The following is a 27486-nucleotide window of genomic DNA, read 5'->3' as shown; positions in this document are numbered from 1 at the left end:
ACAATATGTTTTCATTACAAATTTTTTTATAAGAATTTAATTAGAATTATCTTTCCATCATAATATATAGGGTTGTAAGGTGTTATTTTATTTTGAATAATTTATATCCTCACACAATTTTTTTTTTTATTACTTTTCGCTTTGTTTTGTATAAACCACGGAAGTTGGAGGCGACAGAAACAGGAAATAATGTCACAGGTTAATAGTTTATTTCGAAAATCACATTTGGTCAATTGAAGAAAAAAGTGCAAAGCACTGATATTCATCAAATACTACACAATTATTCGAAGTTTCATGTCATTTTTAGATGATTCCACCAATATATATAACCATGAAACCAAAACTGCTGAATCGGTAACCCTTGCCGTGAGAATTGAAACAGATGAACAAGACTCATTTCCTGCTTGGTTGAGCCATATTATGCAAGTTGGTGATGTTCACAGCACTGTCAAGGTTTTTGAAATTCTGTATATGATTTGGAGTTGCAGAAACACTCTAGTCTTTGACAATTCCTTAACTTAGGAGAGGTAATAATGGCTGCTGCAACCTCTTTTGACCCTTTCATGCTTCCAACCTCAGATTGCCGAAGCAATGGCCCTTTACTGCGGTGGCAGAGCTTGAACTAAAATTTTGGGGAGTCGTAATAAATTTTAATGCATACATTTAATATGCAATATCATATTAAGTTGAAATATAAATGGAAAGTTGAAAAAAAAAAACAATTACATAAAAAAATGATAAATTGTTTACATAATTATTAAAAATAAAAATAGATAAAATCTATAATCTTCTACTCGTACGCTTCGGATTTCACCACTCTTAATGCTTTGGTTTCTGAACAACCAATCAATGAAAAGTGATAAGATAAGCGAAACTCACTTTTTTTCCCAATTCCAACCTTGAAACCCATTCACCAGTATCATCCCCTCCCCTGGCTTGGCCCACCGCCCCCGACACGCCTCCCCACCATCTATGTCGCGATTTCCCGCACCAAGAAAGCGGTGACGTTTCCGTTCTCCGGGGCGACGAGGCTGATGAAGGAGGTGGCTTTGATGCACAAACGTGAATCTTTCAAGGAAGGGCCTTAAGATCTCTTTTTTGGCAGCTGAACCCCTCCTGTGACGACATCGTAAGGTGCATTCGTAAGGTGCTTTTTATTCTCCCATTATTTACGTTTGTATGTTTAATGCTTTTTTGAGTTTCTTTTACAGCTAGAGCAGAAACAAAAATATGCAGTGTGGAAAGCCGCCGAAATAAGAAAAGCTTTGAAAGAAGGAAGGAAGTCCAGTGCTGGCCCCCCTGATGGTGATGAGGACCTCTCAGTTCCTTTGAGTTCTTCAAGTGAATAAGTTTTTTTTCTCACTTTTTCATGAAACTTTATGCATTCCACCTATTTGTTGAAATTCCTGTGCCAATCATTTTCCTAACTAAGTTATTAGTTTTTTTTCATTTCTGTTTAAACATTGTTTTCATTTCAATTAGGAAGAAAAGGTAATATCATTGGTGGGTGAGAGAGAATGATTGTCGTATCCTCAAAATGATATTTAAATAAAAATATTTTCAACATGGTTTGGCTTCCTTTTCTTATTAGTAGTAATTAGTAAATTTAGGCTGCTCCCTGTGCCTTGCACTGTCAAATGACAAAGTGGTCAGGCCAAAATATACGGTATTTTCTGGTTGAGTTGTCAATATCTTTTTAGTTTGGTGTGGTTTGAGAAACTATTTTAATTGTCAATAGCTTTTTAATTCTTTTAGCACTCTAACATGGTGAAAATATACATTATTTTAATTGTCAATATTGGTATTAATTTTGTCTCAAGTCAAATATGATTTTAGCAAAAAAAGGAAATATATTTTGTTATTGTTAAGTAATATTGATTTTCCAAAGTTCAATAATTTGACTAGAAGTTAAAAAAAAAAAAAAAACAGCTTGCTCGGTCATATCTGAGGATCATGTGGCCTTTGAGCAAATAGTGGAACCACCACAAAGTGAGGCTGCATGGGTTGAAGTGCCATATTAGCTGCCTTTGTTGTGGGTTTGGTCACTTAGATTGTGGTGTACGTAAATAAACTGATCACATGGCTGTGGATTGGGTTGGTTAAGTCTCAATCGAGGACCTTGACTTTGAAATTTGAACATTTCAAATTGATCAGAAAATGGTCCAAATACATCTCATTTTTTTATCTGAGCCGTAGAAAGAGAGAAATGAAAAGAAACAAATAAAAGGAGCAGAGAATGATAGATGTGATTATAAATGACTGGGAAAAAAATGAGATGTAACATGTAAGGGAAAATAATGGTATAATATAATTTTTGTTCCATCTGAATTCATGTTGCGTGAGAAATGAGCATATAAATAATATTGTATTCGTATTATATCGACTATATGCACTGTTGACTTCTGTGTCGACAACTCTACAACTTTAAACTATAACAATCATGTATAAATAATGAATTAATCATTGAGTGTATTCTTTCTGGAGGGAATCAAAATGTGTACACTCACAAATATTATTGTGGTTGCAACTGCCTTGTACAATTTTTAGGCTTCAATGATCAAACCCTCTGTACATGGAATTTGTCAATTTAGAATGGAAATCATATCTTAGGTTTTTCAATTGGATGCTTTCAGAACCTGAACTTGTTATCCATGCTGGATTGAACTCTATTGTTAATTTTCTTGAGGAGTGGATGTAGGAAATTTATATTTCATTGGTTTTGGGCTTATTTACTTGATTTAGCTATCATCTTCCTTTTTAACCTCTGTAATTCTTTATTTATTATTTATCGAGCAACTTCTTCATCTTGATATTGTAGCACTAGACTTTACCATAAATGTGAAATGGTAATTGCATAGTGTAAATTTAGATTTAATGACTTTTTTACAGGTTGCAGATTTTGGTTTATCTGCACAGTTAACAAGAGCTATATGAAGGAGAAAGGTAAACATATTTAATTAATGATAATATTAATTAGTGCACTTCATTTTGGCTGGATATGCTAATTGTTTGATAACTACAGACCTTTGGAGGAACACCATTTTGGATGGCTCCTGAGGTTATTCAAAATTCAGAAGGACCAATAATTTATTTATTTTAATAAATTTTTAGAATAAAAGCTTGTATTTTTATATTTTATTTTTTCTATTTTTATATATTTGCACCCACTTATTTCAGTTCTTATCATTTACTCCCACGCACTTAATTTTATCACTTTATCTTGATACGTGTGCTAACTGAATGCTACCACAAAATTTCATTTGATTATTGTTTTTCTTATATTTTGTTCATATATATATATATATATATGATTATTATTGATGTCATAAGGTCTTTTTTTTATGATTTTATTTAGTGTTACCAAATGTCATAAATTGGTCATGTTTATTATGCATTTTTTCACTATATATTGGAAACAGAAATTAGTGATACTCATGCAGTAAATAATTATAATTTTTTCATATAATAGATGATTAATTATTTATTGAAAATATACTTTTAGCTTTCGTTAACATAAAATTCAATATTTATATAAAATATTTATTGAGTAGAGATAAAAATTTGAAAAATATAATAATATATTTTTTAATTACAATCCGATAACTTGAACAAAACTAATATGATCTTAATTAGTTTGATTCTAATTGTCTTAAAAAAATAAACCTTACCCGAATTAATCCAATCTAATATAACTTGTTACCACCCTATTAAAACCTAACAAATATTAAAGGTATTTTAAATTTAACAGAAAGATAAAGTTAAAAGCATTTCAAACAAAATATATTAAACCCATGAAACCGTGAACAAAACTGTTGTTAAAAGTATTTTAGAATCAATGTAGAATCATCTTTGTAGTAGTAATACCTCTTAAGCATAGGCAAAAATTTAGTTCGCCTATTCCTCAACTTCCTGGTGGATGAATCTCGCCATCTGCTGGCTTTGATTCGAGACATTTGCGTCATTAATAATAGTGGCGGCTTTTACCTATTACTATGTTAAAAACACTCATGTTAATTATGTCTGTTTAGTGGCAGTTAAATATCGTTAAGAAATTATTAATGTCGTTTGAAATTTAAAGGAGATTTGAGAGGAGGTAAAATCCACAATATTTTTAAGAATGTGGGTAAAATGTATCAGTATAATTTATTGGAGCGTAAAATTCTTTAAAAAAATCAAAATTGGGACTGAAAAGCGGAATTAAGTCTAAAAGAAAGGGAAAAAAAAAAGGCAGAAAAATCATATCCTTTGTATACCTTTCAATTATCAAGGCTAGAATAACAGCTCCAGTCAGCTGTCTATAAAATAAAAGATAAACACACAGGTATTCATTCCCCTGTTAAAAGTAGCTCCACTTGATTGTATTACAAACATTGCAAGTTATGGCTTCAGTTCAACCATATGAAATGGAATATATGGATTATTGCACCTCTTTATTCCATTAATTAAGTGCATATGTTAGTCTAATGTTGGTTGCTCAATCCTTTCGCCAAAATGAAAACGGGCATAATTAGAAATGTGGGGTGACATATTTATGCTTTGATGAACTTGCATATGGATTTGAAATCTCAGTGGTGTATCTATTATTTAAGCACTCTAATTTTTAAATAAATCTGTATTATAGAATCTCATCTTTCGATTTTTCTACCAAAAGGAAATAGTTTAATATTGCAAATTTCCCCGCAACCTTTTCAAAATGGACTCTTTGGAAACACATGCGAACTTTCAGGTATTCCGTTCAAACGAGTGAATGAATATTGATAATTAAGAGAGTTCTCTTATGCGTGTGTTTATATTAAATTCTACAAATTTATGTATTTTAAATTAATATTTTTAAAAATTATTTTTGTTGAAAGTTAGCGTACGTTACCTTGAATTGATAAAAATAGTACTTTGTAGATAATGCTAATAAAAAACACTTAAATATGATACTTTATTTTCTAACGTTTAAATGTTTGAAATTAAAATATAGTTTTGTTTGCTTATTCACACAATTCAATTGTTATTGCTTAAAACTTTGATTACTTAAAAGGAATATTTGATTAATACATTAACATATCATATTACTTTAACATGTTAAACTTTTTCTCTTAAAAAAGGTAAAATGTTTTAAATATTTATAATTGATTTCGTATCATTTGAATTTATAATGCTCTTTTAAAACCAATTTTAGAGGTGTTTGGAACTTCTTTCAATCTTATAAGATATTAAAATCAATAATAAAATGTTCAATATTAATTAATTGGTTTTTGGGGAAAAAAATTTAGCTGCTGACACTAATAGTTGTAGAAAGTAAAAAAATATCATTGGTTAAACATTCATGAAATAACTATTCATTAGTTTTGAGATGTTTTTTTGGGTACATATAGTGTTAAGATGTTTGTTTATACTGAAAAAGAAAATAAAATTGCAAGTAAATTGAAAAGTGGGTGTTTCTAGTAATAAGGGTGTAACTATTAATTGCCAACAAAAAATACAATTTTAAGGCTCATATCCTGTGGGCTTTAGCCTGCTCATTCCATGATTCCTATGATGTAGGAGAGCCAGAAAGAAACGAGAAGGTAGTTGTGGCCTTACGTCAACCCCCGAAAAAAACTCCTTTCGAAACGACGACGTTAGCTCCAGATCCCTTCAAATTTGGTTGCATCCTGACTCACGCCCATAGCAAGCGCTTTCTCCCTCCTTCAATATGCAATTAGCACGATGGCCAAACTTGTCATCTCTAAAGACTCACGTTATTGCCTCTGTTACGCATTTCTCCCAGTTTCATTCCACTCCTTGTTCCTGTCAGAAGTGGAACAACAAATTCAACTCCGTAAGTTTTTTTTTTTCTTTTTCTATTTTAAAATTTTTTGATTTCCAAAAGGTCATTTGCTTTCGTGTTGGTGTCAATATATGACAAGATGAGAGACTTTTACATTACATGATATACAAACAAATGTTTGTCTATCATCTTTTATAGTTTGGGTTGTTTATGTTCTCATTTCTTCTTGGATAAGTGATTAATTTTTTTACTAACTATGACAAAGCTTGGAAATTAATACAATGTTTTTATTTTTTTTTACTTGCAGGATGTAAAAAAAGGTCAACAACCATCTAAGGTATGCATTGGAGCATATAACTGAAGGAAAAAAAAAGTAATATATAGGCTCTTTTTCTTAGGTGATCTAGCACATATGTTTTGATCTTTTTTTTTTTATATAAATATAAGAAGCTTATCAAACCGATCATTATATGGGTTCTAACACTGTAAAGTATTATACCATACATTGTATTGTTGGTAATTTAAATTTTCTCCATCATGTAAACCGGTTTATACAAGGAAAACTAGTATATGTTGATGATCAATTGATCATGAAGCCTCATGCATTCTGAATTGGAGAAATATATGCTATGCTGTTATTGATAGATTCAATTTGTCCACGCTTCCAGCTGTCTGTGGTGAATTATTTTCAAAATCCACTTGTGAACAGTATTCAAATTATTTTCTAATGATCCTTATCTAGGACAATCATTGAACAGTGTGAGAGTTTTAGATCAAAATTTCTACAGAATTTCCTAATATGAAAATATCTGATGTCCGAACAAAACAAAGAGAGAGGGCAGCAATTTGGGCACGTCCAGTTGAATGCCTCTTGTACACATTCACACATGACAACACCTAAGTTAGCTGGTACCTGTTAAGCTGTTTCTGTATGGTGAAGATTTTCTACCCCTTAAATTAGACATGCAGTGAAACTGCTATTTCCCTTTGTAGATAATGGATTCAAGCCCTAATTTAAAAGAAAATCAGGGAAGGGTTGAGAGAAGGAAAGATATATTCACATTTTGTACTATATTCGGTATCTTTTCCTGTTTTCTTTGACTATTGAGTGTGCTTAGTTAACATATGACATCTTTTATTGTTTCTGTTTACAAATACAAGGAATTTCAGAATCAATTGTTGCACTGTTATGGTTCATGAATTTTTTTTGCCAAGTACTAAAATTATGTGCAAGCTTGCATTTATTGCTGAACAAATCTTTAGTCTTGCATGTATTAGAGTGGGTTGCACTCCTATGATCAGATTGTATTGATTTTTCATTTCTCAAGCTCAAGGGAGTTTTTAACTATTAGATGCTATAAGATTTTTTATTGATGTGCAATATCTATTGTATTCTTAAGAAATTCAGATGGAAATTTGTTTAGCATGTAGTTTAGGACTGACATAATTATGTTTCCCATGTGTTACTTTACTTCATATAACTGTTATGGGGAAAACTCTGCTGCTTGTTTGACATCAATATAATTATTAATATTGTTGCTTTACTGAGGATGGAAATGTGAATTTCAGAATCACATAAAATTTATTACACGTCAGAAGCGTGCTGACGCAAAGAAAGCTCTCAATAGTCTTCTTTACAATAATGGAGCCTCTAAATTTTCTTTTGAGGTATGTTTTTTAAGATCTTAATGTTGAGAAACTTTGTTATTTTATGTTATGATCACTAATTCCTGTTATATTGTTTACTGTCCCTGTGTTTGCTAAAAAAATTCTGGGTGAGGATTTGTGTGTGTGGATTAAACAGAGATGGACTAAAAGTGTGTGAACTAGTGGCTTTTGGAGTAAAAATTTTGCACTATTTAGATGGGACTTTCTCCATGAATTGTTCATGAACTCATGATAAATAATAGCCTGTAGACAACACGTGCTGGATGGGAAATCCAAAGAGTACATGTGTATAGCTTGATAACAAACTCTTTATGAAAAAAGAGTGAGAGTATATTAACGAACCCCACATGTGTGTGTGAGAGAGAGAGAGAAAGAGGAGGGAGGGATTGATTTATACTGGTATGAGTCAAATCACTCTTACATAGTTTTATCACAAACTTCATTGTTGGATCCAAAGCATTTACCATATGAGTCAAATTGCCTTTTGGCTATTTGTATGAATGATAGGTATTTTTGTGTCGATAATTTGTGGTTTTTTGTATGCATAGTGTTGCCTATTGTTCTAGTTGCAATTAAAACTAACTAAAACCTACATGCTGAGTATAGCCTGACAATCAATTTCAATCTCATTTAGAAGTAGAGTAAGACTTGTCTCCCTGATATGCCATGAGCAATGGCTGGAGAATTATCCTCTCCCCCTCCAGCTAACAATCATAGAGATGTTAAGGAATTAAATCACATTTATCTAAAAATGCTTCTCATTCTTTTTCACACATTTCTAAGATGTTTTTGCTTGTACTTGATACCTTACATTGTGTTCTATTTGTATGCATTGGAATTGCTAACCGTCAACAATTGACAATGACAATGTTTTATACTTCCTCCTAGGAAAAGTATGGATACCAAGGTAGATTTTCCAATAAAGATCAACCAAAGTCTGGTCAACCAAAATCTGGTCAACATTCTGGTGGAAAACCACAAAAGAAAAGTAAACGTGAGTTCTTTGTAGTTCACATTTTTAGTTTGTTCCTTCATTTTTTTCCCCATCACTTCTTCCCCAACCCACCCTCAACATCACCAACATTTATAGATTAAAATGAAAAGGCCAACCCTTATTTCGTAGGCAAAGATTGTTTTCCTAATTTACCCCATTTTGAGTTACATTTGTAATGTTTCAAATCTCAGGAAATATATGTATTTCATTCAATTATTTTTAATGGATGTTTATGAAGGAAAGTACACTTTTCTAGCAATATATTTAGGTTTAAAGTATAGTCATTATAGTAAAAAAAAATTGGCACATGTAGTGATTACAATTTATTATTTCATCATTGCAGAGTACTAAATAATCTGAGCATAGATTGAAGATGTTTTGTTATGCCATCTGGGACTTCCTTGTGAATGTTTCTTTAAAATAACATTTGCATACTTTCCTAACCACTGATCTCCATTATATGCTCAGGAAAAATCAGAAGAGAAAGTTTCTCCGAGGACTTTGACGGCCATACTGAGCAAATATTCCAGGCAACATTTGGTAACAAATGGTATACATGGTCCTTCAACAATTGGAGAAGTTCTTCCTCTGAACATTCCACATCTGGGTTTGAATGGAGGGAACATTCAAATAGGACAAACAAGTGGAAAAATGAAAGTGATACTGAGCATGAAGATGATGACTCTTGTTGTGAAGGATCAAGTTCTGATAGAACTGTTCTGGGTCTGCCTCCAACAGGTCCATTAAAGATTGAAGATGTTAAAAATGCGTAAGTGCTTCAGCATTTCTGTTCAGTGCAAGACCTTTTACCAGACATAAAGATAATATATACAACATAAACTGCTAATATATGTTTATTTCCCTTGTAGTTTCCGGTTATCAGCTTTAAAATGGCATCCTGATAAGCATCAGGGCCCTTCCCAGGTGAGTTTGAAATATGCCTTTGACCAATTTGCATCTTAAATACATGTTAGAAACTTGGAATTGAAAGGGGCATTATGTATGACAATTGACAACTTCATATGTTAGGTTGACAGCCAACCCTCCCTACTCGAAACTCAGTATCACCTACAAACTGTCTTCTTGGGTGTAGGTGTAAAGTATAATCCATCCAGAACTACCATTTGTGTTGACCCTCTTGATGAATATATTTTAGGCACAAAAGTAGTTGACAAGTACTGTAGAATTGGCATTATATACTTTCTATGACATTTATGAACAATGGATAAATAGCCATCTGTGTCTGTCTGGTGGCTTTTATGGTGCACCCTCTCATAAAGGGTGCACTACTAGTCCTACTAATATCTGCATTGATTAAAATGAATTTTGCATCAATGGATAATATTCACTGATCATTACCTATAATTTTTTTAGTAGGTTATTTTTAAAATTTGATATTGATAAAAAGTCTCCCTAAAAATTGGAAATTGTTAACCAGCCCTTCAAAAAAGAAGGAAAAAAAATGGGAAGTAACGAATGTCTTTGATGGGTTTTTCAGCAAATAGGTATTGTGCATCTCTGTTTAGACTGTGGTATATGCACATTCTTTTATTAAAAAATGAAAAGAAGATTCAAATTGCTTGAATTCAGCACAAAACTTGAGAATGTAGTTCATTTTTACTGGTTTTCCATCGATTGTAGGCAGCTCTGATGGTCAATGGTTTTCTATGTTTGCAAAGGGACAACTGAAAATTTATTTTCATATATGAAGGATGAATGACAAATATAGGTTACACTCTGAATAGCGAATTGTAAAAAATTATATCAGGTGTTTTGAGCACAACAAAAGTCACCTTTCATTCTTCATCTTTGGGTTATTGTAAGTGTGCTATCTGGTCTCATGTTTGCGCTTTACCTTTATGTGATGGCAGGCAATGGCTGAAGAAAAATTCAAACTGTGTGTAAATGCATACAAAACATTATGCAATGCTCTCGCCCCATCTTAGGTGGCTTGTTACAGCTTCAAGTCAGTAAAGATATCCATCTCAATTGATCAATGTTGTACGATTAAATTTATTATTTTGGGTTGGCATTTAATTCACAGTAAGGTCATAATTGCACTCTCTTAGTGGAAAAGAAGTTAATTTTTTGACGCAAATATAATTTTCCGACTATGGGATTCTCCCTTAGAGTTATATCTTGTGATTTGATGATCATTAGACATTTTTTAAAGAGTAATTACTACAAAGCAAAATGATCATCTCATGCGGATTTGTTAACAGAATCAGGATGGAATGCAATGGAACAATCATGTTTTTCCTTTCGTTATGTTTATAATAATTTCATGTCTATTTTTGTTTTATTTTTAAAAACTTAATTAGAATATAGTAACAATATAAAGGTTTGTTACAGACTTACACTCATTTAATAGTGTAAAGGTTTTTTAAAATTGTTGATTTTTATAATCAATTATTTTAAAATTATAGAATATTTTTTAATGGATTGATAATGCGAGAAATTATTAAAATTAAATTCTATTTTCAATGTATTAAATATAGAACAGAATTTATGCATTAATTCGTAACAGATTGAGTAAACGCTATCTTAAATGTATCGATATGGAAGTTGAAGTGATTCATAGCTTAAAAAGTGGTTTCTTTTACACGAATTTGAGATAGATTGCCTCATTCATTGCTCGTTTCGTTGCACTAGTTTGGCAAAAGACAAGCACACAAAAGATATATTTTTTATGATATTTGAAGGCTACAAAAGAAAGATCACAAGATGCTCTTGAGAAAGTGTTTGGGGACAACCAATGGGGCGTGGGGTTAGTTCCTTCTTGTGTAATGCAGTAAGTGTGTGGATTTATGTGCTCTATTACTCTCCACACAGAACGGTGTAATGCAGCAAGAATCTCACCACAGAAGCTGATTCAATCTTTTTGACAAATACCAATTGAAGTCCTGGATTCGAATTCCGCAATTGACATTTTAAACAAAATTAACCACATAAAAAAATCATTTCTCTTCCTTAACACTTTCAAGTTTCAAAGATGCATTCTTTTCAAACAAAAGAGAATAGAATATACTCATAATCATAGGCTACTTACTATAAAGCAATATAGACCTTTTGACTGGCCTTAGCAATCTACGGATCTAACCGTTTCTCGGTTAATGACTAAAATAAATAAAAAATGCACAGAACGAATGATAAGAGAATGGATTTGATTCCAGAACTACACTGAAGTGGAAATTAAAAGCAAAGAAGAACGACAGAGGAAGAGATCATAAAAGCGTAGATCAAGATCAAGAAGCCGAAATGCAGAGCCCAATTCCTCTTAAACTTTCCGAAATAGGTATCAGGGGCGGCATTGGAGGCAGGGGGACTGGGCCAGGGCCAGGAAGATGAAGAATATCTGGAAGAGTTTGTAGAGCTCCTTCTTCTGGAGGTCGATGGCACGCTTCTTCTCGAAGTGGAGCTGGATTATGGTGTTCAGGGCCTGGAAGGCTGTTTCTTTCGAGTGGTGCTGGTGCTGGATGCTGCTTTCGTACTCTGCCATGGATGGAAGCTAAGCTCTTCCCTTGTCCTTGTCCCGACAACAACGTTGCCACATTTCTTCGCCCAGGTTATTATTGCTACTCCTATACTCTTATACTACTACCTCCCAATCCATAGGCTTTTAAGCTATGCATATGTTATTTTTATTGAAAGGTAAAATATTATGTTGTTTATGATTTTTTTACATTTTTATATAATATTTTTTTTAAAAAAAAAACTTAATTAATGGTCTAAGATTCTAAAAATTAAAATATAGTCTTACTCATGCTTGTTGTCACGGTAACACTGGTCTCGGTAACTTAGCCACTTGGGTTGGTAAAAAAACTTTTACATAGACGGTGTAATGAATTATCTCAAATTTGATTGACCTCATTTTGTTTAGCACTAGTATTTACTTTTTTTAACTTGAGAATATGAAATAGAATTAATTTATTAGAATTGTGTTTACTTATATTTTTATTTCGCTTTAATTTAATTATATTTAAAGATTGTTGACTGATGTGAGGTGTTTTACTTCTTTCATTATCTTTTATAAGTAAAAAATAAAATTCAAATACTATATTCTTTTTATATTTTTTTGGTGTTTTAACTCCTTTTTTTCTCTAAATAATTGATATTTTAGGATTTTAAAGTCTAATCCAACCCAAAACATCACAAAATCTCCAACTATTCGGGATGCTTCAGCGTTGAGAAACATGCATTAGGGTGTATGTCTGATCGCATCAGATCATATACTAGGAAGAAAAAATCAATTTTATCTATTTAGTATTGTTGATCTATTAAAATAATGTAAATGTAGTTTTCTCATTCAAGCTATCTTAACTTATATGTATACATTCTTTATTTTATGAAATTTTCTTAGATATACCTTTAAATATAATAATTTTTAGGTCCATTAAATTTTCTTAATCCATGTCCAACGAAGAGTGGCCATAAATATCAAAAGAAATGAGAATGAGATACAAGCAAAATTCAACTATTTTTTTATTTAATAAAATTATTTTTAAAATATCTTTAATTTAATAGGAAACTTATGTTTGATATCAAGTTAGAATGAAAGATAGTTTAATAAAATATTTATTTTTTAAATAGGAATGATATAATTTAACAAAGTTTTAATTTTATTAATAAATATGAAAACAAATTTTTTATATAAATGAGAGCAAATAGAGTATGTTAAAGCATGTTAGTGTTGAATAAAAACAGAGTGTTGGGGATCTCGATCAATAGGTTGATTAGATTCTATATTCAAACTGAAATAATCGAACGGTTAGAGTAATGAGAGGAGAATGAGGAGTGAGGTGAGGGCACTGTTTTTGAAGTTGAAACCTTTTTGACAGTAGGGGTGAATGAGCATACTCCGTGAATGAGTAGTATCACTTGGCACCACGGTCGTGTAGTAATGGTGATTAAATATCCATGCTTACCTAGCTAATATAAGTTTTTTATTTACAAAAATAATATAGCTTAGTTTTAAAATAACTTAATATCACTTTTAGTTTATTATACTTTGTAGTTATTTTTATTTTGATATATTAAGTTTTAAAAATTTTATGATTTTTTATGTTTTTGAAATACATCATTTTAATATTTTTTTTCAATTTTATATTAGAAACATTAGTGTTTTATTAACTTTAAAATTTTAAAATGGTTTAATGTCATTTTTTATCCATTTATGTTGCAATTACTTCGCTTGGTATTATTATTATTATCATTATTTATTCATTCATTGAATTTAATAGTTTAATAACAATAATAAATTCATTCACCAATTATTCTCTCTAACACTAGTAAGAGACTTTTTCCTCCCGTCAACCCCAAAAAGACTGTTGTCCTACCCTCTTTTTGTCTCTCCCACAACCTCCCTACACATCTAGAATTATCGTTTCACCTAACAACAACAATCATCTCATTGTCGCATCCATAGCAGCGTGTTGATGAAGGTGAAGAAGAAGACCAACAATATCCGATTGTGGATGAGGTTTAACCAATCGGGTTAGTAAAAATCATCTTGCAATGAAATACACCATTTGACCCCTCTTTGTGTTGTTTGTCTTTGTCCGACCCAATTGTGGATGTTAGATTGGCCCAACCATGCACAAATAGTGGAGATCTTGGTCGTAGACCTCACAAAGAGACACATTGTGACTTTCTGGTTCTAAATTGGGTTATTTGACAATTTAGGATCATGCTTTTGTTTTTTTTTTTTTATCGAAAACAACTCTTACTCTAATGTCTCCTATTTCTATTCCCAATAACATATGAAAGGTTTTGATTTTTCAGTGAAGAATATAAGAATTTTCGATGGTTCTAGGAAGATTATGTATTGACATCATTTTATCTGTGTGGTACTTCATTTTTAACCTTTTTATATCTGGACTAGATTCTAGGAGATGATGATTTTTTTAAATTGTTTATTTTGTTAAAAAATAAAATAAAGATAGTGATGATTTTTAGTCGTCACTACGTAAAATTAATTATTTTAGAAGATTTAATGTCACTTTTGAATCATTATGTTTTGTAGTTATTTCACTTTACTACATTAAGTTTTAAACGTTTCATTTTGGTTTTTTATATTTTTGAAATATATGTATCATTTTTCTCCTTTTTTAAAATTTAAAAATTAACAGAATACTAATATTTTTAATGAAAAATTGAAAAAATAATAAATAATACATTTTAAAAACATAAAGAATGAGAATAAAACTTTTAAAACTTAATGCACCAAAATAAAAATGTGTAAAACATAATGAACCAAAAGTGATTAAGCCTTTTAAAATTAATGAACTAACGTACCTTTTAAAATTATTTGCAAGGTGTTGATTCCTTGAAAGTTAATTTACTTTCGTGATGCCAATTTTATTTATTTTTTAATCAAAAGGCTTGGTTCATTTCCCTTAAAATGTAATCAGCAATACAATTGGGTATCCTGCTAAAAACCTTGGGACTAGCATGTAAACATGAAATCCTAGTTAAACTATGAGCAACCATGTTTGTTTGTCTCCTCCCAATGCCAATCCTAACATTTGGCAACAAATTTAACAGGGGTTTACATTGTTGAACAATGCTTCCAAACTCTGATAAATGTTCCCTACTGTTGTTTATTGCATAAACTAGAAGTTGGGTGGCAATCTAGCTCGATCACGACATGCAACTATTTTAACCATTTAATTGCCTCCAGTAGCGCCACTGCTTCAGTCTCGTGGGGAAGAGGTAGAAACTTCTTGAAGTTCGTTCAAGCCCGAACAAACTCTCCTCTATCATCTCAAATGCACATTCCCATCCCCATACTCCCATGATCTGCATGCAGTGAAGCGTCCACATTACACTTGAGTCTACCTGTCTCAGGAGCTCTCCAAACAGGATCTCTCCTGTTTCCTTCCTAGCATGGGCATGCTCAATGTGCTAATTTGCCTTTCTCCAACTATCCAGAACCTCATTTGCCATGCATGATATCTGCCTTGGGGTCTCACTTTTTTGTTCTCCCACAATTTAACATTATGGCTCTTCCATATGCTCCATAAAATCATCAAGAAAAGTTGTCCATGTTGGTCAGAAAAGGCTCTAGCACATTTAAAGATTAACTCCTTCAGACTCCACCCCATCTACCATCTGGTTCACTATTAGAGTTTTGACCACCAAAGTACTAGGATTTGATAGTAACCTCCACCCCTACTTACCCAGCATAGCTAGATTATTGAAACCTCATATTTCTCTGGTAAGATTCTTTCACCTCATCCAATTTAACTCTCTCCGCAAAAATCACAATAATTTTTCTTTCCTTTCTCTTTTAATGTTTTTAATTATTTTTCTCTCTCAGATGAGTTCCTTTCTCACCTTAATTAGACTCTTTTTTATTTAAATAAGTGAAACAAAATGAATTTTTTCATTTGTATCTTTATTCCACATAGTGAGTCCAGACAACCCAACATCCAGCTCATCCAGTTTATCCCTCTCCTGTTCCTTTGTCTAGAACCCCAATAGAAAGAATTGAGCATCCGCTGAATCTCATCACCAATGGACTCAGGCAATAAGAAAGCACTCATATGTTTGAAGGATATTCTTCATAGCCAAACATTCCTTTTCATTTTCCTGGAAGAATAAAAAACTATCATCCGCGAACAACAAGTGACTCACCACGGGTGCAACTCTACAAATCCTCAACCCCATGGAGATCCCCACAAGCTTCTACCTTCTTGACTCAATGCACATGGACATTCAGTTCACCACTTCACATCAGAACCCATCTTAAGCATAATCGCTCTCATATAGCCCTAGTCAACATGGTCATTTTCTTTGTTAATGTCTATTTTCAGAGCCACCTCCTCGTACATTTCATGTAGTGAATTATTTTTGTGGCCACTAAAACATTGTCCAGGATCGACCTTTGCTCAACAAAGGCCGATTGGTCCTCTGCAATGCACTTCTGAAGCAGTGGCCACTAAAACATTGTCCAGGATCCACTTTTGCTCAACAAAGGTCGAATGCTCCTCCGTGATGTCAATTTTTGTTCACGGTGAAAAAAACTTTATGACATGTTAAAATTTCCAAAAAAATATTATAAAGTAGCTTATGAACTATTTGACTAGGTGTTCGTAAGCTAGTTTGATCAAAATATACTCTTTTTTCTAAGCATACGAACTTATTTTAATACAATTTATAACTTATTTTCAGAAGTTACTTAAAATTCTTTTACCTTTTTTTACCATGGAAATAAGATTGCTGGCTTTATTATTTTCTTAATTTCATCTTCACTTATTTATTTAAAATATTTTTTTTTACCTTTTGCATACTGTGCATTTTCCTCTAGCTGGCACTACATTTCAAGACATGTCCACGATGCTTCTTATTTTTTACACAATGAAAATACGAGCAGCAATCATCACAAATCAAGATAGATAAGGTCCCAAAAAGTATAAACCATTTTAAGCTTTCTATTTTTTTTCTAAATGTTTCTTAAAAAAAAAGAATTGAAAGAATATTGTTTCATATTTTGAAGCAGAGAATGTATTGTTTTTATTAGGTTAAAAAAATAAATTTTGCCTTGCCAAACTTTAGTGTCAATTTTACTTTTAAAGCTTCAAATATGATATTTAAATAAAATAAATATTTGTATCATTAGAATTGCTCCAATGAATTTTAAAACTAAATCTCTTTTCTTTCCTCGACATCATTATAATCTTATTTTGTTTTATTATGATTTATATAATTATGATTTTTTTATTTGTGATAAATTATTATAAATTTTTTTAGTGGTTGGTTACATTTAATATGCTAATTAAAAAATAGTATAATTTAAATTTTATATTTGGCCCTCAAAAAAAATGTTATAAGTTAATCGATATGGTATATTATTGAAAAAGTATTTCATATTAAATCTTACTCATAATTTTGTTCTTTATAAATATAGTAACTTTTAGTTTTAGTTTCGAGTAAATAGGTATTTTACCCCTTTTATAAATTAGTCCTTATCTTTTTGAAATGTTAAAAATAGTTCATATCTTTGCATAAATTTTGCAAAATAGGTTTTGCCGTTAAATTTGAGAGTAACATCGTTAGTGAGGTGCATTATTGACAATTCTAATGCCACATAGACTATTTAACATGACAAAGTGTCCCAGATTTTGACACGTAGACTGTATTTTGATGCAAAATCTAAAAAGTTGTTAAATATTTTCTTCTTCACTTGCTTCTTCTTCCTCAAATTAGGGTTTCTAAAGCTTCTCTCATCTCAATTCAAACATGGTGGAGTCTTAAGTGTGTGTTTCTCCTCAGTCTTATTTGTACCCCTCGCTCCATTTTTTTCCTCCCCTCACTCCATCTTCTTCCTAATGGGTTTTGATTTCTCCATGTATGCAAGTAGCAACATTTTTTAGTAGAACCATTCGCCAATGCCACAATGGAAGATGTGCATCGCCTTGTCATTTTGCTCATCCTTCATATATAAATTGTTGTCATTTTGCCACGTTGGATAGTCTATATGTCATTAAAATTGCCAACAATGCACCTCATTAATGGCGTTACTTTTAAATTTAACGGCAAAAATTATTTAGCAAAACTTATGTAAAGATAGAGATTATTTTTAATATTTCAAAAAGATAGGGACTAATTTATAAAATGGGTCAAAAGTCAAGAACCAAAATATCTATTTACTCTTTAGTTTCTTTACCGTCAAGTTTTGATTTGTAGTTTTTATTTTGTTTAAAAAGCAACCACTTCAAGTCTATTATCATATATTTCATTATTCCTTAACAAAAAAGCAGATTCATTACATTTACAAAAGTATTTTTTCTGTGATATATCAAATCCTATAAAAAATAAATGAAGTCAACATATATTCTATCTTAATGCTTAGGGGTTCTTCTTTCTTCCAAGCTCTATCTTAATGCTTAGGGGTTCTTCTTTCTTCCAAGCTTGTGACATGAAATGCTCCTTATAAGTTGGAATGGATAATTAAGTCCTTTACAAGAAGTTCTATTTGAATAAAATGATAAATTGAATTAAGTTTCTTCAAAATTAATTTATATAAGTTAAAATTTGTTTTTATAAAACTCAAATGAGAAAAATTTTATAAAATGGAAGTACATAAATTAATTTTAGTTTATAAAATAAAAATAATTTACAGTACTGTAGTAGTAATAAAAAAAAATGTAAGAATAAATGTATAATCATTTCTCAAAATTTACTCCAACGACCGTGATAGTTGGAGTCTACAAGATCATTCAGTCAATACTAGAGTATAAACTCGTGTATAAATTCCCAAATATTCTCGCGAAAGATAAAGGCCATTCTACTTTAACTTGGAGACGTTCAATTCATTACGTACTTGAGCTTCCTATTACTTTGCCAGAGCCAATAATGCTTAAGTGATTACATTTACCCCTAAAAGTTAGGAGTTAAGCACAACTTTGGCCAGAAGTAAGATGCACAAACATATCCATCCAACACGATAGCCAATGCCCCGCGCGTGATGTAATCGTCCATTTCGCTACTTTAAATAAAAATAGAAATATCATTGTACATGCTATATACATTTATTTTACAATTGAAAAGATACAATACAAGAAAGAAAAGATAAGAAGAGGAAGAGAAAAAGTGCAAGATAAGATACAGAGTAATGACGAGTAAACATCCATTTCCTTTAAACACTTCTTACTTATAATTTATCAACATTTCTTATTTTTTTTCTAAATGAATTGATAAAGAAGATTAAAAAATAAATTTATTGTAAAACTATTATTATAACTCAATACAAAAACGCACTCTCATTATCATTCAGTTCACTGTTCACCACTGTGCCATTGTTTATTGTCACAAGCAAACAAATCCAACCGTTTCCCACCTGATCACGCATGGGTTTACAAACTTCTAGGGAAAGAAAAGTTTATAATATTAAAATAACACGCCCAGTGACTTTGTTTTTCACTAAGAGGTAAATCACTCTCTTTCTCTGTGCAGGTGTTCCTGGTATCATCTACCAAGTTCGCTAAAGAAAAGAAAAAAAAACGATGAAGAGTTGAAAATTGGAAAATTGGAAAATACAGTGTACTGTAATACATACAAAAACAACACCCTTGAGATTGATTTGTATTTACTACCACCTAAACCCAGCAACAAAATGAAATATTGAAATCTTCTCCTGCTCTTGTTGATGAATAGTTGGAAAGTCAAAGGAACCCACGTTGGTTGTCATCAGAGAAGATGTTCAATTTTAGCATACTAAAGAAAGAATCTCTTGAAACCAAGCTTTTTAACTCATAATTGCAATGGAAGGACTATTATTATCAACCATCTGATTCTGATACTCACTTTGATCTTCATTATCTCCCTGATTCTGATCTCTCTCAGCATCTTCAGATGGTGACTGAGTCTGAGTCTGCATCTCTTGTTGCTGTTGCTGTTCTTGACTTTGACTCACCATGATATGCATCAACAGCTCCTCAGGCTTCAACTCGTTCCCAAGATCCACCTTCTTAGGCTTCTTACTGTACAAAGCCTCAAGGTGATGATAATAAGGACACGTCTTGGAATCCTGAGGCTTCCTCTTGCTCTTCTCCTTTATCCTCTTGAAGTACTTGTTTATGTTCTCCCATTTCTCTTTACACCTCTTTGCACTTCGATCATAACCAAGGCTCTTCATAGCTGAAGATATCTCCTCCCAAAGAGGCCCTTTAGACCCATTATTGTTATTGTTATTACTATTCCATTGTGCCTGCACATCAATTTGAGTCCTTAACCTTATCAATGCCTCCACTTCATCCTTCGGCCAACGAGAACTACTCATGTGCACAAAATTCCCAACACTAACACGAACATTAGTATTTCCACATTCTTGTTTATCCATATCAGTGACAACTGCGACACCACCACCTCCATTAGCATTATCATTACCGCCATTTTGTTTCATGTTTTTCTGTTTGTCGTTTTGAACCTGAATTTTCTCGAGTAACTGCACCGTGTCTTCTGCTTCTGCAAACTTTCTAAGAAAAGCAAGAACAGCTTCGTCTTTGGCAGCAGCAATTGATCTTTCCTGAGCCAGAAGCTCGCGTTCTTTCTTGATCCTTTCGAGTTCCTCCTTCTTCCACGCTTCCTCCCTCGCCATTCGATCTTTTTCACACTTGTCCAACACTTCCACGAACTTCCTCTGCAGCGTCTCTTGCTTCTCTATCACTTCCCTCATCAACCCCTCCAGAAACTGCGTCAGCTTCCTCTTCTTCTTCCCCGAACACGACGTCGTCGAACTCGAGTGCTCGTGCGCCGCCGCACTAACCGAACACGGAACCGCGTTCAGGACAACATCATCACCAACGTTGTTGTTGTTGTTGTTGTTGTCGGTTGTTGTCGGAGGAAGAAGTGAGTGGTTTCCGTCTAAAGCTTCCAATTGCTCGAAAAATCGGTAAGTTTTTGCACCGTTTGATTTTCCAAAACGACCTTCTTTAGTTCTCCTATGGTACTTGTAAATGTTCTCGAATTTCTCCTTGCACTTCTTCGCACTCCTATTATAACCTAGCTCCGATAATTTCCTGAATATATACACATACATACAAACCTCTAATTAATTCATTCAAAAATAAAATTGTTCAGCTTAGGCTATACATACATTATACATTTATGTGTAACATTATTATTATTATTACTACTAATTAAGGAATGATAGAAGGGGTTTTAGTTGGAAAGAGGGGAAACAAAAGAAGGAACTGACCTTGAGACTTGTTCCCAGAGAGGGGCTTTGAGGTTTGCGTCTTTGAAAGCAACGTCCATTTCGGACCTTATATTGAGCAAAGCCATTGTCTCCTCTCTCGGCCACCGGTTCGCGGCGGGATTCCGGTCATCGTCCTCGCCGTGCTCGGCTTTCGACCCGTCCGAGACCGCCGCGGAGCCGCCGTCCGCGTTCTCTAGCGGGGTTTCCTGTGAAGTTGAGATTTCCAGCATCGGTTACACCCAAGTTACAGCTATGAAACTCTCAAAAGGGTGAGGGCAAAAGAGAAAAAAGACAGCGTCGGTGAAATTTAGGGGGAAAAAATGGAAAAGGGTAATTTCAGTAACTGGAGTTTGTGTGTTGTTTTGAGTTGGGGAGAGTTCGTATTGTTTGTGTTATTTCAAGGGCGACTACTACTTCTACCATACCATTATTGTTACTTACAAGTTTAGACAAGAGAGAGCATTTTGAAATTTGAAAGGTGAATAATGATAATAATAATAGGGGGTTACATTATATATTATTTATAAAAAAAAAAACTTAAAAATATAAAAAGAAGTGAAATGGGGGAGAGTGAGAAGATCAGATAGATTCCTATCAACACGTCATTACAATATTTTACCCACTTGTGCTAAGTTTGTTGACCTTTTGCACGCAGGGAGCCAAATTAAAAATTGACAGCTACGGTCAATATTTGTGGGCTTTTTTTATCCTCTTGCTGGGTGTGGAAGGGGTAAAACGGGGAAAGAGGGAAGAAGGAAAAGGACACTTGTGGCCGAAGCAAAAGTCAGTTTCTTTCTTCTTCTTTTTTATTATTGTGTGGTAATGGAATTGGGTTCGTAAGGGGAAGGAGGCCCACAGAGCCCACATTCTTGTTCTGCGCGTTTCTGCCTCACCGCTGCCTTTGCCCCACGCCACACACAAATCACAATTACGTGTGCCATAAACTTGCGCGCCACGACCGTATTTTTGCCTGTCGGTAAAAAAACTAAAATATTCATTCTTCTTCCCTTTTTTCAATAAATCTTTTTTCATATACATAAAATAAGAATAAATTATAATCACCTATTTAAAAAATAAGATTATTCAACGATTGTATTACATTATATTAATTCTTTTCTTTTCATATTGCGTCAATTAGGGCACACAATTGGGTCTCAGGTAGTACGCATCACTCTTTCAGTTTGTGGGATAGGATAATATAATTGACCAACAGTAATAAATAATTGTGTTTTGAAAAATATATTGTTTTGAAATTATCAGAGTTTACATGCTTCACTCACAAAAAGAGTGACTGTATTAAAGGTTGAGTTTGTTAATAACGAATTATAAACTGATAAAATAATGGGAATGGTCCAATGGACAACTAATTATGTTTATTTATAGCTATTAGCTAAAGCGGCGACACCCAGTCTAATCATACCTGATGCTTGGCAATTTTTTTCTATATTAATTCTTTTCCTACAACATTGAATATTGATAGAGATTAAAAAAAAAAAGTAGTGCAAAGCAAACCTAGAATATGTACCAAAAAAAATTGAAATTAAATTACCGTGAAAGTGAAGCTTTTCGTTTTGTTATTGCCATAAGATCATCAGGAATTTACTACCAAGTGGAGATATTACAGATGAGATTGAAAACTGTGACCATCCTTATCTGTGACTATCGTTGATAGTCTAATTTACCGGCGTGGTATGCTTTTTTTTAATATAATTTTATCGTAATCTATTGTTATTTGGTTGGTTGAGTAACTTTGGAATTTCATTTTGAAAATGCTATCCATTGTTACAGTAGAAAACGACAGCATTCATCCTAATTGTAATTGAGTTACGTAAACCGTTCCAACACTCCTCACGCAAGGTCCAGTCTTGTCGTTTTCTTAAACTCTTTTTTCGCTTTTATCTTTATCACCTCTTTTTTCATCCCCATGAACTACAATGTACAAGTACAACTAAGCTCTCCGATAGAATATATTAACTAAAAGTTTAATCATGATACTTACACGTACATGATTTTATGTTTATTATTGGATAATTTAAATGATTAATTTTTTTGCATACAATAATTTTAATTTTGTTTTTTATAAAAGAAAAGAAAATCAAATGTATTTATTGGATATGCATTTTTTATTTCACCAATAATAACAATTAATAATAATATAACTGAATTTATTTATGAATAAAAATATGATGACATAAAAGTAGGTGACAATATGCATTACACGAAAAATACAAATTAGTGAGAAACACTTAGAAATAGTCTCCAAACTAGCGCTATTAGTGTCAACATGACTCTGACACTGGATCAACACTAATTGATGTCATTAATATTTTATTTTATAAATTTTGACTTGCCTTAATCATAGTTGATGTTAAATAATAATTGTTGAAAAAATATTTGTTATTGTGCTAATAGACAACTAATATTACATGAGAAACATTATCCAATCCATGATCTTAAGCTCCCAGTTGTGGAGTCATCATTTGTATGGTGTCAAGTATGAAGTTTATAGTGACCAGAAAAGCCTAAAATACTTTTTTGATGAGAGAAAGCTTAACATATAATAGAGGAAGGGGATGAAGTTCCTGAAAAATATGACTTTGAGTTGTAGTACTACCCAAGTTGAGTAAATGAAGTGGCAGATGCCTTGAGTAAAAAATCTCTACACATTTCTTCCATGATGGTGCATGAGATATAACTTATAAAAGAGATTAAGAATCTCAATCTAGATATGTCCTTGCATGACCATATTATAGAATTGCATTGGATTGAGATTTCATATGATTTGGGAGCATATTAAGAAGGCATGGGGTATAGACTTAGGACTATAAATAAAAAACAAAAAGAAACAATGGTTTTTTAAGCTAAAAGTAGTACTATTCTTTTTCCAAAAAAAAAATTATGTGTCCCTAACGATGGTAGGTTGAGAGACCAAATCTTAGGAGAAACCCATAGAAGTAGATTATCAATACATCCTAGAACTACTAAGATGTACCAGGATCTAAAAAGGTGTTTTAGTGGTTGGGCATGAAAAATGACATAATTGAGTTTGTATCCAAGCGTTTAACTTGTCAACAAGTCAAGATTGGGAATCAAATTTCGTCAAGCTTGTTGTAACCCTAAGAGATTCCATAGTGGAAACAGAAAAATGTGTCCATTGGTTTTGTTATGGGCTTCCTATCTATTATAGCCACTTTGTCATTAGAAAAGTTAGCCAAGCTTTACCTTCAACAAAAAGTTAGGTTGCATGGTGAGCCGATTAACATCGTGTCAAATAGAAATCCTAGTTTTACCTTTAGATTTTGTAAGACACTCAATTAGGCTTTAGGAACTAAGCTTAGTTTTAACATTGCTTACCATACCTAGCTAAATGGCCAAACCAAGAGAACCATTCAAACCATAGATTAGGGTTCAAAAGCTAAATCTTTATTTCATTGGTCCATTCCAAATCCTCTAAAAAGTTAGGTTAGTGGCCTATCAAATTGATTTACCTCCCTATTTTTCCAAGCTCCTGATGTCTTCCATATTTTCCAACTCAAAATATGTCAAAGATCCTTCTTATGTCATAAGAATTAGGTCAATACAATTAAGTCCAGATCTTACATTTGAGTCAAAATTAACATTGGTTATTGATCAATACGTGTAAACTTAAAAAAAAACAAGACCATTCCTTTAGTTAAAGTTGTTTAGAAGGGGCTTACTTTTGAGGATGCCATGTAGGAGTTTGAGGACAACATGAGATTAATTCATCTTTAACTCTTCATGTCAGGTATGTCTTAACACTACATGTTTTAGGACTAAAAAATCCATGGAATGGAGAAATCCAACATCCCTAAAATTAGACTAACAAGGGTTAATAAGATAAAGAAATTAAGTTACTTTTTTTTGTTTGGAAAATTGTCTGTGATGTATGGATAATGGATCATACTTAAATTAGGTTTTAAGAGATAAGACCCATAAGACCTTACAAGGGCTTATACCCATAACATGTGTAATTTTTTGATCTTTCTATTACTTATGATGACTAATATTGTTTGTAGTCATTATATGTAATAAAAAAGATCAACAAAGTGCATATTTATTCATCTTTGGGTCCAAGAGACTTTATCTTATGACAAAATTTTATGTTATTATCTTGAGAGCAAACTACCCATTTTTTTTAGTGAGTTTTTTGTATGTGTGAAAATTGAGTAATGAGATGTCAATTTACTAACTCACTAGCAATAGCCAAGCGCCTCTTCATAGGCTACACAATGAATGGCCCAATCCACCATAAAGGAACTCACATAAAAGAATCCAACATAATATCCATTATTTATCATCAGACAAAAAGTTAAACTAATTATTTTCATAGTTGATATACAACTCTATAATAATTGATTAATGCTAATTCCAAAAAAAAAATGCAACTTACAACCAACAACTTAAATTGTGATATATTTTTTAATGACTGGTAATATTTTAAAATATTGAAATTTAAGTTAAAAAAATAGTAGATTGAAAATGATTTTTTTGTTGGTTAAAAATAAAGAGGATAGTTTAAGATTGTTGAGATGGAAACTTTTTTTGTTAGTTATGGGAATAGTATGTAAAATGCACTTAGAGAAAAGAATATATAAAATGCCTACTAAAAGAGTGGGAATAAGAAGAGCCTTAAATTATATAAGATTTTTTTAATATTTTTTTCATTTTAATGTATTTTAAATTTTCATCCAAATTAATTATGCGTCTATATTATTTATAATATCTAATATTTATTTTTAACATAATTTTGAAAGCCATCTAAAATGGAAAAAAATATTCGTACTATACACAATATACTCCCTAACTTTAATCCAAATTTGCAGGCCATCACATTCATCTCTTATAAGGGCCCAGAGATTCTAAAGTAGATTGGTACCATTTGACTGGAGCCCAGCAAATTAATTGTTAGTGAGTAGTTGTATGTGGGTCTCGCATCGCGTATAATGGGAGTTGCTACATGCACCCAGCATTATTGCTGGGGCACCCAGCAAACAGTGAAGTGGCGAAACTGCCCTTCAGCAATTATTCTTCCGGAAGAAGGTTCTTCCGGAAAAGTTCCGGAAATAATTTTTCCGGAAAGTTTTCGGAAGAATCTTCTTCCGGAAGATTAATTTGTGTCTTCCGGAAGTACTCACAGACAATTTCCGGAAGAACGTCATCCGGAATGTTTCCGGAAGAAGCTTCTTCCGGAAGAATTCCATTGTCTTCCGGAAGAAGCTTCTTCCGGAAGTTAGTTTTTTTTTTTAACAAATATTTTATTTTGTCTCCTTTATTACTTTTAATTGCATAAACTAATTTATAAAATAATTAATACTATTATGCATAAATAATTAAATAATAAAATAATTAATATTATTATGCATAAATAATTAAATAATTAGTGAACGTAATTATGACTAATATTTATAATTTGTTTTTTACGCGCATGTCAAATATTAATTTAAACCATAAAAATTAATTAATTCCTAAACGTGATTATTGTTTTATAACAAAATGAAGAAAAAAGAATTTTTATTTTATAATAATAAGTAAAAATAAAATAATATTTAATGCGTATGTAATGACGATTTTGCCCTTGTGTAAATTTCTTTAAATTAACGTCTTCAGGCTGTGTTTTACTGCGCTTTCTTTGTTTCTTCTTCCGTTTGCTTTGTTTGTTTCTTCCGTTTGCTGTTGTTTCGGTGGTGGTCCCTTCAGCAGTCTGTTGGTGGTCCCGTGAAGTGAAGTATTTGAAGATTTGGTGGTCCCGTGTTCCGTATTTGAAGTTTTATTAGTGGCTGTTGTTCCTATTTTGTCGGAGGTACGCGTTTATTTCGTTTTCCGGTTAGTTTTTAGAGAAGAAAAACAGTAAAAAGTGTATCCGGAAGAAATTTTAGGCACAGAAGGAGGAAGGTCCGGAATGACCACTTCCGGAAGAAGGTCTTCCGGAAATTACGAAGGCCAATTCCGGAAGAAGTGCTTCCGGAAACTACTTCCGGAAGAACTTCTTCCGGAATTGGCCTTCACCACTTCCGGAAGACCTTCTTCCGTAATGTTAAATTATTAGTATTTTTTTATAATTTCTGTTTTATAATTTATATATATATATATATATATATATATATATATATATATATAGAGATATATATATTTCTGTTGTTTAAGAATGATTGATATATGTATATATATAGAGGATAAATATTGTGGACAGAAATTTCTTTGGCGTAGAGGGATATATGTAGATATAACCTTCTGTGACATATTTTTCTCCGCATCTGAGACATATCTGTAGCAAAAAACAAAATGAGATCGGTCATATGGTTATAAAAAAAAACGATCTAGATTACCCCAATGTTTATCGGC

At 32.2% G+C, this 27486-nt stretch overlaps 2 protein-coding genes and 1 pseudogene across 7 annotated transcripts; 1 reads left to right on the top strand and 2 right to left on the bottom strand.

Annotated features, from left to right (window-relative positions):
• The first annotated feature begins 197 nt into the window (after positions 1–197).
• Positions 198–10521, top strand: LOC100526896 (uncharacterized). 6 transcript variants are annotated; one of them, XM_041014997.1, is made up of 10 exons: positions 198–1129; positions 1212–1305; positions 2890–2943; positions 5536–5812; positions 6069–6098; positions 7331–7429; positions 8318–8423; positions 8892–9192; positions 9293–9347; positions 10295–10521. In XM_041014997.1, exons 4-10 carry the CDS (start codon positions 5687–5689, stop codon positions 10367–10369), a joined length of 792 nt encoding a protein of 263 aa, XP_040870931.1. In that variant the 5' UTR covers positions 198–1129; positions 1212–1305; positions 2890–2943; positions 5536–5686; the 3' UTR covers positions 10370–10521. The 6 variants fall into 6 exon arrangements, 5 of the variants coding, with proteins under 5 accessions (XP_040870931.1, XP_040870928.1, XP_040870930.1 ...); XM_041014994.1 differs by having other exon boundaries at positions 1212–1341; XM_041014996.1 differs by having other exon boundaries at positions 198–1134.
• A 1049-nt stretch (positions 10522–11570) lies between these two features.
• On the bottom strand, positions 11571–12023 carry LOC100789527 (uncharacterized; annotated as a pseudogene).
• A 7648-nt stretch (positions 12024–19671) lies between these two features.
• GT-2A (trihelix transcription factor) lies at positions 19672–21353 on the bottom strand. The gene is given in 2 exon segments (NM_001249701.1): positions 19672–20944; positions 21124–21353. Coding segments are annotated over 2 exon segments (1503 nt in total).
• Positions 21354–27486: the final 6133 nt, after the last annotated feature.

This window comes from Glycine max, chromosome 4, assembly GCF_000004515.6.
Source record: "Glycine max cultivar Williams 82 chromosome 4, Glycine_max_v4.0, whole genome shotgun sequence".
Classification (NCBI taxonomy): Eukaryota; Viridiplantae; Streptophyta; class Magnoliopsida; order Fabales; family Fabaceae; genus Glycine; species Glycine max.
This window is presented reverse-complemented; position numbering and strand designations above follow the sequence as displayed.

What these genes read in the sequence shown, in the direction of transcription:
- LOC100526896 (XM_041014997.1), top strand. Translation starts at nt 5,687, where the DNA reads ATGCAATTAGCACGATGGCCAAACTTGTCATCTCTAAAGACTCACGTT. An exon ending in ATTGAAGATGTTAAAAATGC is followed by an intron (nt 9,193 to 9,292) that starts GTAAGTGCTTCA and finishes TTTCCCTTGTAG; the next exon opens with TTTCCGGTTATCAGCTTTAA. An exon ending in AGCATCAGGGCCCTTCCCAG is followed by an intron (nt 9,348 to 10,294) that starts GTGAGTTTGAAA and finishes ATGTGATGGCAG; the next exon opens with GCAATGGCTGAAGAAAAATT.